Raw genomic sequence first — 19,352 nt, 5'->3', positions numbered from 1 at the left:
AGCTGAAAATAAATCGCAAAAACATTGCTGAAAATGCATGTTTACCTAAATGGGAAAAATGTGAACTAACTTGAATGCAATGCCATTCAGTCCACAATGTATAGCGTAGCTAATGTTAGCCTCCATAGTTACTCACACCAGAAGACATAGACTAAACTGTGGTTAAATTACTTACATGCAACAGAAAATATTTTCATTTCATCATCTCTCACTCCCAGTCAAAAATGTCCGCTAGCCGCGATGCAAATTTTCGCTATGTTTAACTCCATTGACCTATGCTAAAAATGTTAGCGACGTAAAATACCCTATTTTTGGCTTTTTGGGTCTTTCAGGATTAGGGATGTCGAAAACGGTTAATTAAATAGCCGAATAACTTATACCATCAACCAAGTGAAAACCGGTTAGCTGTGACATTTTAAACCCCGTTTTTTTGGCCATAGGGCCGTTGTCATGAGGTAGGCCTATGAGGACATGGTCAAATTAAACTCATGCATACACAGAATGGATTTTCCACAAAGGGTTGCTCATTTATTAAAAGAACCATATTTGACATGTTTTATTCAGATAGGCTACTCAAATCAAAGAGCACGCATTTACGGAACGAATTTAGGCTACCAAAACGGATTGGTCACGATTCACGAACGAAATACATTTTACATGTTTTATTAGGCCCAATATAGGCTACGCAGCGTAGCATTCTTCTAGTCAACAAACTTAACACACTCAACAAACTATTACAGATGTGGGAACATAAGAATGTAACTTGACCCGCGGTATTCTAACAGGCGCTTTACGTCATTCCGCACCACCGCTCGCCTGCCCATAGGGGCGCAGTAATACCACTCATTGACCCATTGCTGGCTCGCACATTAGATGAGCCTACCGTTCTCAAACTCCTTGTTGTCTGTCTGGTTGTAATTTAATTATTACGAACAAAGCCTATCTATTTATAGTTTCTATCTCTGTAACTGTCGCCGGGTCTATATCTGTTAACTGTCGGGACAAGTAGAAGTTTAATACATTAGGCTGAGTGTTCTCATATGGAACATGGCATCAGGACGAGGAAGATGGCTAACGGAGATGACCAGAGATGTGTTTGAAATGGTTCACTCACTCCCTCCCTATTACCATGGATGTATTGAGTGCGACTCATAGTGAACTACATGGGGAATGATTTAACAGTTTTGGGACACATGGAATGTAACTGCGTAAGATATTCATGACTCAAACAAGCAGACGCGCCGATCACTGATGGCAGCAGGTTGAAATATCAGGTAGTATTCAGGTTCCATGTTTAGTTGAATGATAAATCCCATATAAATGGTTGGAATTCTAATGATGTGCAAGTGTGATTTTGTCAACTTAATGCTGTCTGCTAATAGCAGGCTGTGAAGCTGCACGATGAGACCGTGATAGCACGTTAGCTCACGACAGCAGCTTCCATAATATTAACGGTAGCTGTCGGTGGCTAAAAAGCAGATAGATAACTTTACAACGTTGATTCCTGTAGCTATTTTGATGCTATAAGTTCAACTTCTGTTTCTCGGGCAGGAACGGAGACGAACTCGCATTAGCAGCAAAGCAGCTAGAGGAATGATCGCGCGGTCTCTTTAGCCCTGAGACCATCAGGCAGGCAGCAGGAGGTCGTTGAAGGCTTTATATATTATTATGATATTATGTCTATTAATACATTCGTTGAAAGTACACAGGCTGATCTACTATACGGAATTGGACCGAGGAGTGTTCTCATATGGAACTATGCTGCACACGCCCGCCCGCGACAAGAGCTGAATTGTAGTCAGCTTTCCCCGCTGCGCGCAGGACGCGTGCGTCCCCCGCTCCGAGCAGAACGCAGGCGGAATGTCGCTCCCCGTCTGAAACGGCCTTGACTCCTGGAATCCCAAGGTCTTTCATATTGAAATTATCTTGATGGCCTGGGAAGAGACGTGTTAAGGGAGTGCATCAGTCGTGAGCCTTGACAGTAGGCTACCAGCCTGCGCTGCGCTCAGAACAAAGTTGGATGAATGGATGGACTTTTTGGAATCCTGCAAAAATGTTTATTGCGCTCTAAAATCATGAAAGCATAAATGTAAAAATGCAGCAACAGAAGTAGGCCTAGTCTAGATGAGATGGTGGTTTAAATGAATGGCAACACATAAATTCAATGGCCGGTCATGGCAAAGCACCCGCTAACGCAGGCTACCCCCCTCCCACGATCCAGGGAAACCGGTTCCTCCAGTTTATTTGAATATAAAAGAATTTTTGGGGGGGATGGGGTTACAATAGTCTAGTCCAGGTTCGCTGGAGGACCTGTATTTTCAGTGTTTGCTGGTAGCGGACTGCATCGATCAATGCAATGACTCTTCAGTTTTACCCTTTTCATCAATAAAACATCATTTTTACAACCATGTCTCATTGATTGGGAAGGCATTTAGAGCTGCCGGTCTATTAGCCTACATTCGGACTCAGAGGATGACATAACTGTTTATTGAGAAACAATTGGCTATATAAAGAAATACCACAATGCATGTAGTCTAGATATATTAGGCTACATTATGGTTATACACTTTATGGTAGACTGCCCTCTCGCTCGCTAAGCAGGCTACATTGTGGCTGTTTTGTTCATCGCCTATAGGCTACACATTAGAAAAATGTTTTTTTTTATATAGACCTAGAAGGAATCATTTCCTATTTTAATACAATTCAAATTCTGCTTAGAGGGAATTATTTTCAACGGACATTATGACCTGAGCATAATTAATAATTATCTAAGTTAATATAGGCCTATGAGAACGCAACGCTTTTTACGATAGGCTAGGCCTATGCGTCTTGTGATTGTAGGCTACTGTAGCCTAGGCTACAACTTAAGGCTTGCCCTATTGAATTCATTTTATAGCCTACTAGGCTACTCATTATTATCGAATTATCTAGTTGATATATGAATAAAACAATAAGCCGTTTTAATGGCTATGGGCTACTAGTTGTAGCGATGCGCTCTGCTCTTACGCACGGTTGAGGCGGCAGCTCAAATACACAGCCAACTGGAGATGTCGCGTCTGGGGAGGCTCTGTGTCTCTCCACCAGTCCCCAGCGAGTCCAAGCTATTCCCAATGAATAATACTTAGGCCTATTTATAATAGCCTACATAGCGCGAAACTGTTCATATAATAGGCTGTAGCCAGCGCGAAACTGCGCATTCCCTATAGCCGTTCATTGAACAGCTGGCGGCCGGTATAAATAAATTAAAACATACACGATATTTTGTTATTTGAATGATCTTGAATATATATATTCAAGATCATTCAAATAACAACATATTGTGTAGCCTATGTTTTTTTCATTTATAATTTAACAATAGGGGGTGCAACAGAACACAATTTTAGGGAAAGTCATTGACAGGCGGACTTCAATGTTTTATTAAAATATAGTTATGTGCAAATGAAAACCCACAATCGTCCTATGGACCTTACCCCGATTTTGGAAATCAGATAAAGGCGTTCACAAGACCATTTCAATAATCGCATTATTACAATTATCGGTTGATGTCTCACTGTCAAACCTGCCGCTATGCACAAGATAGTTAATGTCCGGATATGATTGGCAATGAGTGATCTTTACTCATGGCGACTATTTCAATTTTGTATGGATCCACAAGTCGATCAAGCTTATTTTTTCTTTGTATCGTGCTGAAGCCATATAGCCTACTGCGCTCAGACTTGGCTACATTATGCCCTGTCTTCAAATTTACTTCCGGGGTTTACGAGTAGCCTAACAGTTGAATGCGTTCCAGAAACAAAACGCAAAACCCTCACGTTCACCATATCTTTACTAACAAATATATTTACAATACTGTTATTTTGCGCATTTGACCAAACAGCCTCCACGTCTTGACCCGACGTCAGTTGCCGAGATAGATAGGCTACTGTAGGCCTAGATATATTATAGGTGTTCGTAATAATTAAATTACATCGAGGTGGATAAAACATGTGTTTGAGAACAAGGTAATAATAACAATTAAACGTTATTTGTATAGCCCCTTTCATACAGATACCTTCAGCTCAAAGTGCTTTACAACAGAGCATTTAAATTAAAGAATGTGAAATTTAATGATGCTTCATTCGTAGACTATAGGAGAAAAACAGAGCCCAGCCTGCTAAATCTACTCAAAGACGCCACCTGGCGGTAGTGCATCACTAAAACGAAATAACACCCGTCTGAAATCCCACGAGATTTCCAACGGGATTTCCCTGCCAAATACCGCGACGTGAAATGCTGCAGCAAGTTACATTCTTATGTTCCCACATCTGTAACAAGGCTATTGTAGCCTACTTACTGCTATTTAACGTAGCCTAGATACATTTCGGGCCTATATATCCAGTAGCCTACTCCTGATTTTTATTCAGAAATATCAACATGTTGACATGTTCTGGGGTGAGAGGGGTGCGCAGTCTGTTTACAGTAAGGCCAGCAGTGGAGAAGACACGCTCGGAGGACACGGATGTCCCCAGTATAGTAAAAAAAAAAAAAAAATCCTGATGAAGGTGGCAACACCGAAACGTTGTTAAAAAGATTAAAGCAGAGAAAAAGTGTGTGCGGGAGTCTTGTATTTCTCATTTGAAACCTTAAAGGGGATTTACTCCCAGCACCACCATTTTGTAAGAGTGTGCATGTTTTGTTTTTTTCACCCAGTATACATAGGAACACGCTCTGAGGGCGTGGAGGTCACCAGTATACATAGGAAGCGCCTCCCCAAAGCTGACAGTCGGGGAAATCGGAAGGCATTCACTTTCCACCACTCCAGTGGGTTAGTGTCCAGTGGTACGGGCACGTCGCTCATGTAGCTCTCGATTTCACTTTCACTCTCCCTCTCTTTGCTCGTAGTGGGTGTGTTGTACCTAGCCTAGTCCTCTCCTAGGAGAAGCTCCATTGCACTTTTTGACACACGTTTCTCTGGTGTTGCTGTTACTCCATCCCCTTCAACACTGGGCTCGCCTTTTCAAGTGAAACTGTCCCAAACATTACTTCGCCTAGTTCTTTGCATTTTGCCTCCTTCCCATGTGCTACTACCGTAAATGAAGACAGCGATAGATCACCTTGCGCCCTCGTGTGTTCATTTGGGGGAACACGTCGTTGGTAAACTGTTAATGTACAACCGGTTAATTTTTAATGAACGGTTAGCCAGCTAATCGGTTAGCCGTGCACATCCCTATTCAGGATGGGTGGGAGGTCGGGTAGGGGAAACAATCGATTTAAACGTAATTTAGTGAAATGCTTGGACTTGCCGTATCTTAAAGGGGCACTGTCGTTATTGTTAAATTACCCTAACCCTATTATACATCATGCCAGATTGTTTGTTTTCACTGTCAATGGATAGATTGTGGTACCTTTTTTGCTTCCTGTAGGATACCATTAATTCTCTGTTTTCTGTAATGCACCTTGAATACCAAAACCCAACTGTATTTTTTACTTTTAACATCCGATGTAGGGCCCAGCCCATCAAAAATGCATTCTTTCTTTAATTGAGCCACGACAAAACAAATCATATGGTGTTTGTATGTCTTTGTTCATCACTCGTGTAAGAGCCAAATGTTGGGTTATATTGTGTGTTACAGTGTACCACTTGAGGGCAGCAGGGGGCGCAGTTGAACCCTGGGTATGATAGGCTATTTAACGCTTATGGGTAATTGAGCCAGGTGTGCATGCCGGGGAACAACAACAGTTTTTGACCGTAGCCAAGGCAAACAGATAGTGTGGCAGTAAAATGGTTTTAGGCTACCTAACTAATATACTTTGCACGGATGTAATATGTACCCTTTCACCGGTGCAATTAAATGGACAAAACGCAAAGGTAACGCTTGGACATTCATTCATTTTAGGCTGTGGCACGCGTCAAGACCTAGCCTACGCATGCACCAAATATAGCCGGCACTGGATAGCCGCTATAACTAGGTTACAAATTGCAAAATCCTATCATTTTCACAAATTTTGTACTTCTCCTTTTCTGCAATCCATTTTTATGTCTCAATTCTGAGATTCCGGCCATGTTATCTGCAACGCGGTAATGATAAGGCCCTACACACTCATGCATACTTAATGTATTCCACATCACTCAACCTCATTGGACCAAATCCCTTTTCAAACGGCTATGATTGGAGATTAATTTGCTGGTCCCACCTCCCAGACACGACATGTTCATGTGTGTGGCTACTAAATTGTAAAACATCTAAACAAGGATTTCCTGGCTGAAAATGATATGAAGGTCATTTAGAAAGGTTAGAATGAATGTGCCAATTTAGCTACTCTGTAGCATCTCTAACAGATTTGTTTTTGTTAGTTATTTGCAGGTGCTGAGATGAAACAGCTGCCCGCAGACACTGTGCGACTCCTAACCAGCACCCAGGTCATCACCTGTGTGGTGAACGTGGTGAAGGAATTGCTGGAGAATTCCCTGGATGCTGGTGCCTCAAGCGTAGAGATCAAACTGGTAATGCTCTGATCACTAGTTAGTAGGGATGTTAACAGTTAATTGACTATCGATTAATTGCCGATAAGAATTTACTAGAGTAAGATTTGGATACTCAATTAATTGCTTGTTAATGGAATGGATTTTTTTTTTTTTTGAACGAACATAATCAGCGGGAGTTGCGTGAAATGTAATCATGATTTAAGATCTGACTCTGCACATGAGGGCGCCAGGCCATGTAGTGAAGGCTAATTGGGATGCCGGGAAATTTAAACGACACAGCGGAAGAAGACACAAAAATGAAGCGAGCAAAGAGTCCAGGGTTTGCTCAGCCTTGCTTTGGTTTCCTTTGTTTTGCCCTTGTACTGGATTTATGCCTCATTATTTTGCTCTGTTTTGCCCTGTTTGACGCTTTCGGCTCTAGTGGGATGTTTTATGTACCGTATTGTACTGAACTGCTTTCATATCTTCCTTCGGCCCGCTCTGTGTCTCTGTGGGGGGCTTGTAGCCAGCTCCCTGTTTTAGCTTCATGCTGCTTGGCTCATCCAGGGAAGCATATAGAGCGGAGCCATCAAACGCCATTTGTGGCAATGAATGCTAATCAACTTCTGACGTGAGTGTTCCTGAATGAAATAACTTTAGTATTCACATTGTTGTTATTTCTGTGTTTTGTGTATTTCTCAGGAGAACTATGGACTGGATCAAATAGAGGTAAAAGACAATGGCTCAGGAATCAAAGCGGCAGACACTCCTGTGATGGCTGTGAAACACTTCACCTCCAAGATCTTCAGCCATGATGACCTGGAGCACCTGGACACCTACGGGTTCAGAGGAGAGGCACTGGGGTCCATCTGTGCCGTGGCTGAGGTGAGAAGGACCTCTGGGAATAACACATGTATCTTAGTTTAGGATTATGATTATACAGTAACTAGTTGAAATAGTTCAATCCAGTTAGTCACTGGGCTTTGGTTAATCACAAATTATCTTTATCTGAAAATATATCTTGCGGCAGTGGCTAGTTGCAAAACTAGAATGGAGAAGTAAGACGCCTCCTTCCCTCCACTAGTCTGGGGGTCCACCTTGGGCAAGTGGTAGTACCCGCTAGCCCCCCTACCTGGGGTTACAGGAAAAAACCCTGATGACAGAACACCAAAAAGGAAGAGAGACCCGGCCCGGAGGAAGCCCGGGGCCCTCGTCTGGAGCCAGGCCCAGACGGAGGGCCCGCATGCGAGCGCCTGGTGGCCGGGCTTACCACGGAGCCCGGCCGGGCCCAGCCCGAATAAGCAACGTGGAAGCACCATCTCCTCCTCCATCGTCCCGTGGACCCACCACCCGCGGGAGGAATTGTCAGGGTCGGGTGCGCTGCCAACTAGGTGGCGGTGAAGGCGGGGGGCACCGACGGACCGGACCCGGGCGGCAAAGGCTGGCTCTGGGGACATGGAACGTGACCTCGCTGGGGGGGAAGGAGCCGGAGCTTGTGAGGGAGGTGGAGCGATACCAATTACACCTGGTGGGGCTAACCTCCACGCACAGCACCGGCGCCGGAACCAAACTCCTGGATAGGGGTTGGACCCTGTTCTTCTCCGGAGTTGCTCACGGTATGAGGCGTAAGGCAGGTGTGGCTATACTAGCTAGCCCCCAGCTGAGCGCCTCTGTGCTGGAGTTCACCCCAGTGGACGAGAGGGTCGCCTCCCTGCGCCTTAGGACTGTGGGGGGGGGGACTCTGACTGTGGTTTGTGCTTATGCACCGAACAGCAGTTCAGAGTACTCAGCCTTCCTGCAGACCCTGAGTGGAGTCCTTTTGGGGGCTCCTGCAGGGGACTCCAGTGTCCTACTGGGGGACTTCAATGCACACGTAGGCAATGATGGAGAAACTTGGAGGGGCGTGATTGGGAGGCATGGCCACCACGATCTGAACCCGAGTGGTGTTTTGTTGTTGGACTTCTGTGCTAGTCACGGTTTGTCCATAACAAACACCATGTTCGAACACAAGGATGCCCACAAGTACACCTGGCATCAGAACACCTTAGGCCGAAGGTCGATGATCGATTTCGTTATCGTATCATCTGATCTGAGGCCATGCGTTTTGGACACTCGGGTAAAGAGAGGGGCAGAGCTGTCCACTGATCACCATCTGGTGGTGAGCTGGTTTCGATCGCGGGGGAAACTTCTGGACAGACCTGGAAAACCCAAGCGTGTAGTGAGGGTGAACTGGGAACGTCTGGAGGAAGAGCCTGTCCGGAGAGATTTCAATTGCCACCTCCGGCGGAGCTTCTCAGGCATCCCTGTGGAGGTTGGGGACATCGAGCATGAGTGGTCGGTGTTCAAAGCCTCCATTGCTGAAGCTGCGGCTGGGAGCTGTGGCCTGAGGGCCATAGGTACCTCAAGGGGCGGTAACCCTCGGACACCGTGGTGGACAGCGGTGGTGAGGGAAGCCGTCCGACTGAAGAAGGAGGCCTTCCGGGTTATGTTAGCCCGGGAGACCCCAGAAACAGTTGCAGGGTATCGACTGGCCCAGAGGGCTGCGGCTTCGGCTGTGACCAAGGCAAAGCAGCGGGTGTGGGAGGAGTTCGGAGAAACCATGGAGAAGGACTTTCGGTCGGCACCAAAGTGTTTCTGGAAGACCATCAGACACCTCAGGAAGGGAAAGCGGGGGACCATCCAAGCTGTATACACCAAGGAGGGGACACTGCTGACCTCAACTGAGGAGGTTGTTGAGCGTTGGAAGGAGCACTTTGAGGAACTCCTGAACCCGACTAATCCACCCTCTACCATCGAGGCAGAGCCAGAAGATGATGGGGGGTCGTCAATGTCCTTGGAGGAGGTCACTGAGGTAGTCAAACAACTCCACAGTGGCAGAGCCCCAGGGACTGATGAGATCCGTCCAGAAATGCTGAAGGCGCTGGGTGTAGAGGGGCTGTCTTGGTTGACACGCCTCTGTAACATTGCGTGGAAGTCTGGGTCAGTGCCGAAGGAGTGGCAGACTGGGGTGGTGGTCCCAATATTCAAAAAAGGGGACCAGAGGGTGTGTGCGAATTATAGAGGCATCACATTACTCAGCCTCCCAGGGAAAGTTTACTCCAAGGTGCTGGAAAGGAGGGTCCGGCCGATAGTCGAACCTCAGATCGAAGAGGAACAATGCGGATTTCGTCCTGGTCGTGGAACTACCGACCAGCTCTTCACTCTCGCAAGGATCTTGGAGGGGGCTTGGGAGTTTGCCCAACCTGTCTATGTGGACTTGGAGAAGGCTTACGACCGGGTCCCTTGAGAGGTCTTGTGGAGGGTTATGCGGGAGTATGGGGTGAGGGGGTCCCTACTTAGGGCCATCCAATCCCTGTACACCCAGAGCGAGAGCTGTGTCCGGGTCCTCGGCAGTAAGTCGTCTTCCTTTCCGGTGGGTGTTGGCCTCCGCCAGGGCTGCGCTTTGTCACCAATCCTGTTTGTGATTTTCATGGACAGGATATCGAGGCGTAGCCGGGGGGGAGGTGGGTTTGCAGTCGGTGAGCTGGGGATCACGTCACTGCTTTTTGCAGATGATGTGGTCCTGATGGCATCAGCTGCCTGCGACCTCCAGCACTCTCTGGATAGGTTCGCAACTGAGTGTGAAGCGGCTGGGATGAGAATAAGCACTTCTAAATCTGAGGCCATGGTTCTCAGCAGGAAACCGGTGGCCTGTCCGCTCCGAGTAGGAAATGAGTCCTTACCCCAAGTGAAGGAGTTCAAGTATCTGGGGGTCTTGTTCACGAGTGAGGGAACCATGGAGAGGGAGTTTGGCCGGAGAATCGGAGCAGCTGGTGCGGTTCTGCAGTCGCTTTACCGCACTGTTGTGACGAAAAGAGAGCTGAGCCAAAAGGCAAAGCTCTCGATCTACCGGTCTATCTTCGTCCCCACCCTCACCTATGGTCATGAAGGATGGGTCATGACCGAAAGAACGAGATCACAGATACAAGCGGCCGAAATGAGTTTTCTCCGGAGGGTGGCTGGGGTCTCCCTGAGAGATCGGGTGAGAAGTTCAGTCATCCGGGAGAGACTCGGAGTAGAGCCGCTGCTCCTTTGCGTCGAAAGGAGCCAGTTGAGGTGGTTCGGGCATCTAGTGAGGATGCCTCCTGGGCGCCTCCCTAGGGAGGTGTTCCAGGCGTGTCCGGCTGGGAGGAGGCCGCGGGGTAGACCCAGGACTAGGTGGCGGGACTACATCTCCGCACTGGCCTGTGAGCGGCTAAAGATTCCCCAGGCAGAGCTGGTTGATGCTGCTAGGGAAAGGGATGTCTAGGGCCCCCTGCTGGAGCTGCTGCCTCCGCGACCCGACCCTGGATAAGCGGATGAAGATGATGATGATGATGAAAATATATCTGAATTTACCCATATTTACCTCCACCCCAGCGAAAGCACAGTGTGAGGGGTAATGTTTTCGGGGGTATGCGTTTGTCCGTCCGTACATACATAAAAAGGATTATGCAAAAACTATCAGACCGATTTTCATGAAACTCGATGGAAGGGTGTAGTATGGGCCAATTTAGAACCCATTAAACTTTCAAGTGGATACAAATCACGGGGCAGGTCCACAAGCTGTTTCTTTTTTTTGTTTTTTGTTAGCAGGATTATGAAAAACTACCAGACCAAATTTCATGAAACTCGATGTAGGGGTGTAGCATCGGGGTGGGGCAAAGCTGCCCAAACATGGCCGGCCATTCACCTCCATTCATTTTTATGGACTATGGAAAAATTGAAACAGCCATATCTCCACATAGGAAGGTCAGAGAGGCACAGTGTTTAGATTGGGAGAAAGCTTTCGACCTAACAAATGCAGCAACAAACATGTTCTACTCACACTCACGTGCGTGCATACAGATTGGAGGTCTAGTTCAGGATATTTTTACTTTAAAGATGCCATGAAATCAAAAATGCATTTGTTTCCATTTTGGGTCACATCCTTAGTCATAGTGTGCACCTATTTAACAATATAAGACAACTTTTTAATTTTTAATTAATTTTTTTAATTTCAGTTATGTTGTAATCTTATATCAAATCCTGTGATTTTTTGTCTTCCTGTCAAACAAAATCTCCAGAGTGCTTACCTCAGCAATGCAAGAGCAAGGTCAACCAACAATCTCACAACATCCACCCATCAATCAACGCTATCTGTCTGTTGAATCTGTCTAAAATTATGACCGCCCACTTGTCAATGTCAACATTATGTCCCGACCCTATAGCCTGTATCAGAATATCATAGTAATCATACCATTTTATCTTAAAAATTGATATTTTGGAATTTGTGGTCTCACCAGATAACTGTCACAACTAGGACTGCTGAGGATGACATCAGTACCCAGTATACGCTGGACTCCACAGGAAGGGTCGCCACACAGAGGCCCTCGCATCTAGGGAAAGGTTTGACACCCTTTCATATTTCATATGTATTTTTAGATAGAAAAGCATGGAATTTCAAAAATGGCATTGATTATTTCAAACAAATCAAAACAATTTTCTGAGAAAAAACAAACATACAAAATGATTAGCTAATATTATTAGTAGCCCACCTATTGAACACTCAAGTTTAGTTACTCTTAACACATTTATCCAATTGGCTATCTATCAGTCTAGGCAAGTAGGCCTCTTATCTCATTAAAATGTGATGAGTGTAATTAAGACAAAGACATATCCTACTAGAAGTAACCCTCTAATCCCCCAATAAAAGAATAGATTATAACCTGAAAATGTAACAAAAAAAGTGTATATCATTGCTTAATCAACCAATGACAACAGGGCGCTAGGCGCTGCTACTGTAGGTAAATCTGAATGCGTCTGCAAAGCCTCTATTGTTTCATATGACTTGACAATGTCTTTTTCAGGAACCACAGTCAGCGTGCTGAAGCTTTTCAAGAGCCTCCCAGTGAGGAGGCAGTACTACGCCAACATGAAGAAATGCAAGGAAGAGCTGAAGAATGTGCAGGACCTGCTCATGGCGTACGCCATCGTAAAACCAGAGCTGAGACTCACCCTCGCTCACAATAAGGTACCATAGCTGCTTAGATGTGGACATTTGCTTTGAGAGAAGCACTACATTGAATTGCATAGTTTGTGTCTACAGTTTAAAGGGAAGGCCTATCTGAAAGCACACACAAACATGAATTGGCATCATCTTTATCCTTGCATGCTAGATCTGAATCGATTTACTACAGGAAAAGTTTGCGCTCTTAAAATTAGGCTGATTCAAATGTCAGTCAGGTGCGTGGGCCCAAATGCACTGATCAAGGAAAATTAGAAGAAGAAGCCCACACACTGACAGAGAGAGTGGAGGCGCAGGCTTGTATCCTGAGTACCTCCTCTCTCTTTTATGTCAGTGTACGGGCTTCTTCTGCTGTTTTTCCCTACTTAAGCTCGAGTCATACCTATAACCACAAGGTGTCCCCCTCTGTCTACAGCTACCATGAGTCCCATCAATCCCAGAGTATTCATTTCATTTCATTAATGAAGTATGAAGAATGAAGAAGAAATGAGTATATAACAATCACTCATTAAATTATTACTTATTTGTAACTTACTGTTACTGAAAATAGTTTGCAACTATCACCTAGTTGTTAAAGATCTTTATGAGATCTGTGAACTTTGTTTGTTTAGATCAAAGCAACATTCAACATTATCCAAATTACTGTGCTGGCCACAATTATAGGCCATAATTAGGAACATAATTTTATGTCAGAACATCTATTTGATATAGATACTTACTTGTCCATTGACCAGTCCAGTTCAGACTGTAATCCAGGTACTTTTGGAGAATTTGTGTAACCTCCTTTTAGCATGAATAGACCAGAATGACCGACGTCAGGTAGGTTCGTATGCTAGGATAGGGCAGTAGCAGGTGAAAGACAACTGGTTCGGTTGGATTTCCAGCGGGGTGGACCTCAGGGGTGAGAGCAGTTCCAGACTTGAACCCACAGAGGAGAGTGATGGGCAGTGTGATTTACGGATGGGTTGTCAGGCTACTCCCCATTCAGATTGGAAAGGGTTAGAGTTGTGATATATAATTGTGTTGTGACATAATTGTGCTGTCATCTGTAGTCTCTCCCCCAGCCCTCACCCATCTCATTTGTAACCCTAACCCTTGTCTTACTATGCCTTTATTCATTTTACTCTAAGTTGAACCAGTCTTAGTTTTGTGCCTAAACTGCACCTTAACCACTGAGAGTAGCATGCCTAACCATCGCAGGTTCATACTGCATCTGCAGCCAGGTCGAAACAAGCTATTAAGGATTGCATTTGTATGTATAGTAAATGCATTGCTTGCATTAAGAATATAATGCAGTGGTTTTATACACAGTAGGGTGAACGCTATAGAGAATGGTGGAACAGTAAATGCTTAAAGCATGTTGCGTAGAACACAACCCTGGCTGCATTTATTTCCCCACATCTCAACTACTGTGTGCAGACAGGTTTGCCATCAAGCTGTTTAGTTTACAGGGACAGCGCACATTAATCAACGTTTCCGTAAAAGTGCCGGATTTAGCCAGCCGGATCATTTTCAGCCGTAGTCCCTGGGCGATATGAACAAAACGAAGCTGCAGAGTACTGCTGGCCTGCTCACTTACTCTGAGATTTATTTCCAGTCAGTGGCTATTTCATATAAAGCGTTAGGGGAGAGGGGTTAAGGGAGAGGGGAGAGTGGTTAGGGGAGAGGGGTTAAGGGAGAGGGGTTAGGGGAGAGGGGTTAGGGGAGAGGGGTTAGGGGAGAGACCAGTGAGGTTGAGTCAAGGGACAAGGGGAGGGGGAATAGAGTTTTCAGTGAAGTCATTTAGAGATTGTCAAGGAAGGATTGTGCCCCTATTTTGTGCCATCAGCACATAATAACCCGGGTCCCTCATCCCGAACTTTGCACTTAGGACTGTGTCTGGTTTCACAGCTTCTGCGAGCTGTTTACGGGAGTGATCCGTTTACCATCATCAAGTTCCTTATGTCATAGCTGGGACATACCCTGCAGTGGAGTGTGTGCTTTCAGAAATCAACACCCTTAAGATATACTCTCTGGGAGAGAGAACAACTACAGGCCTGCTCATGCTACCTTCCTCTCACATAAATCTGACATTATGCAATTTTGAAGGAAGACAGGCATTTGAAGTGATCAACAACATCGCTATGAGTGAGATTATGTAACCTTGAGCTGCATCTTTTGTGGCTATGCTATATACCATTCAAAAGTTGGTTGTAAACCGTCTGTGCATGGTCTGGTGGTTACAGCACAAATGCTGTGAGGCAATGGGGCCGAGAGTCCGGCCCCCAAGCTGTCACAGCGTTTGAAGAGATTTAAAACGGGCTGTGACCTGTGTCTAAAATAACCTTATATGAGGCCCGCATGGCCATAGTTGCATTTCCAAAATTATACTAATATGCAGCACCTCTTATTTTGACCACATGATGGCAGCACTGAATTTCGCCAGTGGAGGTTACACTGTGGTCAAAAGAGGTAGCCTTACTAGCTACTGTAGCCAATGTCGGCAGCATAATTTGAATCCAAAGCTAGGAAGTCGAATCCTTAATTTAATGAATGTTTCCTTCCATAATAATATAATTAGGCAAATTTGTTGAGTTAACAGTGAGGGTTGTTAATTTCAATGTCCCTCAGTGAAAAAGGTTGTGACACCCTGGTTGCTGAGATTGCTACCAATGGGATCTATTCATGTCCACCCACATGCACAGAGACAAGGCTTCTATTGGCCCCTGCTGTTTTTGTCCGACTGTTGGGTTGGTGTGTCTATGCCATATGAACTGTAAGCTCCCACAACTTGAGCATGCTAATATACAGTACTGTGCAAAAGTCTTTGGCCACCACCAAAGAAAATAATGTTTAAAGCTATTTATCTGGGCAGTGTTTGTTTGATTGTAAAAATACTATATAAAACATTGTAATAAACACAAATAAGCATTAAAACAAAAAATAATACAAATATCTTAAGAGTAAAAAAACATCAGTAGGTGTCCATTGTGTAGGTTGGCAGTCTGAAGAGAATCCGAGACACTTTGTGAATTAAATATATAATTTCAATAATATATTGAAACATGGACCAAATTATGAATTTCTTGTTTTTAAAAGAAGTTAGTATTTTGTGTGGCCTCCCTTAGAACACAAAATTCGCTTTGGTACACTGCTGTCATTTTAGTAGTCCTGTGGTAAATGCTTCCCAAGATTCTTGCAGGATTACAGATTTCATAATTATTATTATTATTATTATTATTATGTTTATTTCTATTGACTGTAATGTTATGTCGTGTTTTTACGAGCAAATAAACACTTACTGTCTAGAAAAATAGCTTTAAACAATTTTCTTAGGGGGCCTTTAGCCACTGAATGAGGGTGACTTGGTGCAGTGCTCTGGGTCATAACAACTTGACTTTGAATGATGCGTTTGCAAAACAGGGCAGGGAAATAGTGAATCCCATCATTGTATTGTATAAGCCCCCCCCCCCATACCAGGCTAGAGACTCTGGTCTGTGCCCCCCCCCATACCAGGCTAGAGACTCTGGTCTGCCCCCCCCCCCCCCCCCCCCATACCAGGCTAGAGACTCTGGTCTGTGTCCCCCCCCCCCCCCCATACCATGCTAGAGACTCTGGTCTGTGTCCCACCCATACCAGGCTAGAGACTCTGGTCTGTGTCCCACCCATACCAGGCTAGAGACTCTGGTCTGTGTCCCACCCCCCCATACCAGGCTAGAGACTCTGGTCTGTGTCCCACCCATACCAGGCTAGAGACTCTGGTCTGTGTCCAAGTGTCTTGTCTTGTGGTCATGTAGTCCCATAGCTGTTTGGTTATCTGAACTGAACCGTGTTGCTGGCGTTCCTTTGTGTTGTTTTGTCACAGGTGGTGGTTTGGCAGAAGGCCAGAGCGTCAGATCACAAAATGGCCCTCCTGGCTACACTCGGAGCCAGCACTGTGGCCAACTTAATCCGTCGTCACCATCGCCAGGAGCAACCACAGGTCAGTGATAGTCCAAGCCTATACATGGCAGTACGGCAGTAACATCACTCATGGATCCGTTCTATTAAACTAGTTTATCAGCAGCAGAAGACCGATCCATCACAAAATGAATGCAAGTGAAAACGGTCCAATAATGCGTGACGGTCAGCAAGTGATTGGCTTCATGAAAAATGGCTGATCTCAAGCCAGTGGGTGACATTGATTGGCTGTTTGCCAGCTATTTCTCTGCCCTTTTCCCTTGTGTTCCTCCTGCTGAGTGAGTGACGTCTGTGTGGTGTGCTGATAGGAACTGAGTGGTTTCGGGGCGGTAACCTTCTGCTTGTTTAAGGTAGGTATTGTGTGGCTGCTACCTGTTGTGCAACTCCCAGCTAATGGGGCTTGACAGATATGGAACGCCATTTTCCCCTGTTTCTCTCTGTTCTTCTTTTTATAATAAATAATAATACACTTTATTTATATACAGTAGCACCTTTTTAAACAAATGTTACAAAGTGCTTTACAAACATCAGTACACCAAAACACAGGATCAAACACATACAGTGGCGAATATGAATAAAACGTAATTAAAAATATGAAACTCTGAATATATATGAAACTCTGAATATATATTTTTGGTTATTTTCGCTGCAGTACCCCGGTGCCCAGTTAGGAGAACAGCCTGTGGCCTCTGTTTCCAACTCACAGGAGCACATGTATCCATCTTCTCTTGGGATGAAGCCTTTAAGTAAAGGACGTTCTCCAAAGTGCACTTCCCTCCTGATTGAGCCGCCAGGCTGTGTAGCGTCGCAAGACATTTTAACACTTGACACCGGAGTAAAAAAACGTAACACTGCCTTCAACTTGTTCCAAGTCCGGCTGCTCCAGCCTGCTGTGGTTCCTCAAGCACTTACATTTGTTGCAGCAGGAACTAGATGGATTTCTGGGCGTGGCTTAAACCCAGGAAGTTATGGTAACTTGTAATGTGGCAACGGTGACAGCGACTACTGGAGCATGGGGCATTTGATAGCAATGAGATCCAGTACATGTATGAGGTAGATGGATAATCAGGGTTGTAGTGGAGGGTAAACTCAGTACACCCACCTCTTTAAAATTAGGCTGACACTTCACTCGCCTATCGTCTGATCATCTGTATTAATCAATGTAATCAATGAGGGGAAACGAGGTCGGTGAACGACCCTCTGACCTCTGTATTTACTACTACTCCCCTGTGGATAATATAGGGGGTATGAATGTAACTAGTGATTTATTGCTTTGATATGCATCAAATACCACAAACAGTTTGGTTTGTCTCAAAAATTCTACAAATTCTAAAAATCTTTTATTTGTCATGCAGTGAGAGGCGGCACATAACACAGTGTATAGTAGACGGCGAAACACACACACACAAAATGGCTGGACCATCCACCGATTAAACTTCTCTCCTGCTCTTCACCCATCCCGTCGTCCTTCCCCCAAGGGCAGCCGGGGGCAGACAGTAGGCAGCATGCAGGGGACGCGCCCGGGGGACAACCAAGTGCTCCTGTCCGTCGATCTGTTCTTCTGCATGTTTTTCGTATTGGGTTCTTTATGGGGGAAACCCTTTATGGGGAAAACCCAAATATGGGGAGAACAGGCAAACTCCGCACAGAAAGGACCGAAGACCTTCTTGCTGTGAGGCAACAGTACTATGGTACACTGTGCCACACGAGAGCGATTTTGGGGTTCAGTGTCTTGCTCAAGGACACTTCGGCACATTCCAGAAGCTGACCACTTTTATGACGGGGTATAGCGTTATACTGTAGCTATTCTTTGTTGAGGTTGCTGGATGGATTTGATCGATTGGGTGTAATGTTTATTTTTATTTTTTTCCCACTACAGATTCTGATAGATGGATTCTTTCCTAAACCCGGTACAGATTACTGCTCCACCAGTTCCAGCAACCCTGACAAAACATTCATCTTTGTTAATGATCGACCTGTCCAACAAAAAGATATCCTGAAGGTAAAGCCATGTTTCAATGTGCAAATTGAACACCCAGAACGTCAGTCTCAAGCACCGTCCTGTTGACCTGCGGCCGTATCCTGATTGGTTTTTGTTTCGGTGTTCTGATTCACCGACAGCTGGTGCGGCAGCGCTACGCGGCCCAGTACCCAGGAGACTCAGGATGCCGTCGCTATCCCATCCTGATGCTCAACATCACCGTTCCAGCCTCCACTGTGGATGTCAACCTGAGGCCCGACAAGACACAAGTTCTGCTTCACGATAAGGTGACTCTTTCCTTGGGTGCGCTTGTGTCACTGAAGTCATTATATTGCACATAGTTCATGTAAATTGTTACCAACCTATGTGCCATCTGTCAATTTTCTAGGGTATCTCCAACAAAACATCAAATTGTTCATAGCACACAAAGAAAACACCGCTTAAAAATGTCGTAAACTTCCGCTGGGATTCGCTAGCGAGCAGAAATAGTTGCGCGAGTGCTAACCTGTATTGGATGCATGCAGACCGGTGTTTCGCATGCACTTGAGGCAACTTTAACAAGCTAGATTAGTACTGAGCACTACAAAACTATACAGGTAAAGGACAATGTTGGCATCAGTGACTATATTGTGTTCTCTCTTTGACTGTCCTGCCTTGGAGCTGCCTCTCTCTGTGTGCTCAGTATCAACTCCTCTCACTTAAAACGGTTCAGCACACTCACAAAGTTTGCATTATACCCCAACCAATGAGAAGTTAGGAGAATTTTGGACATTCATATTTAAGTCCGAAACACGGTCAGCTAAGTACCAGCAGCCAGCATATTATACTGCTTGATTGACTTGAAACGTTATAAAAACCATGAAAGGAACACAACGATAGACCTCATTATCAACCTAGTGTGCAGTGAAAGAGGCCATGAAACCAGTCAAAGGCGTTGTAAATACATTGCGCAATATGATCGG

At 45.2% G+C, this 19,352-nt stretch overlaps 1 protein-coding gene across 1 annotated transcript in view; it reads left to right on the top strand.

The window, feature by feature from the left end:
- The window catches only part of pms1 (PMS1 homolog 1, mismatch repair system component), a 37,007-nt gene that overhangs the window by 2,468 nt on the left and 15,187 nt on the right, over window positions 1-19,352 (top strand). The window contains exons 2-8 of the mRNA XM_084457890.1: window positions 6,335-6,484; window positions 7,148-7,330; window positions 11,749-11,851; window positions 12,313-12,476; window positions 16,315-16,431; window positions 18,289-18,411; window positions 18,531-18,677. Coding sequence (XP_084314016.1) covers window positions 6,353-6,484; window positions 7,148-7,330; window positions 11,749-11,851; window positions 12,313-12,476; window positions 16,315-16,431; window positions 18,289-18,411; window positions 18,531-18,677 — 969 coding nt within the window. The 5' untranslated portion in view covers window positions 6,335-6,352. The remainder of the gene's footprint in view (window positions 1-6,334; window positions 6,485-7,147; window positions 7,331-11,748; window positions 11,852-12,312; window positions 12,477-16,314; window positions 16,432-18,288; window positions 18,412-18,530; window positions 18,678-19,352) is intronic.

This window comes from Borostomias antarcticus (assembly GCF_949987555.1).
Source record: "Borostomias antarcticus genome assembly, chromosome: 2".
Classification (NCBI taxonomy): Eukaryota; Metazoa; Chordata; class Actinopteri; order Stomiiformes; family Stomiidae; genus Borostomias; species Borostomias antarcticus.
Note: the sequence above shows the minus strand (reverse complement) of the source record. Positions and strands in the feature narration are given on the sequence as shown.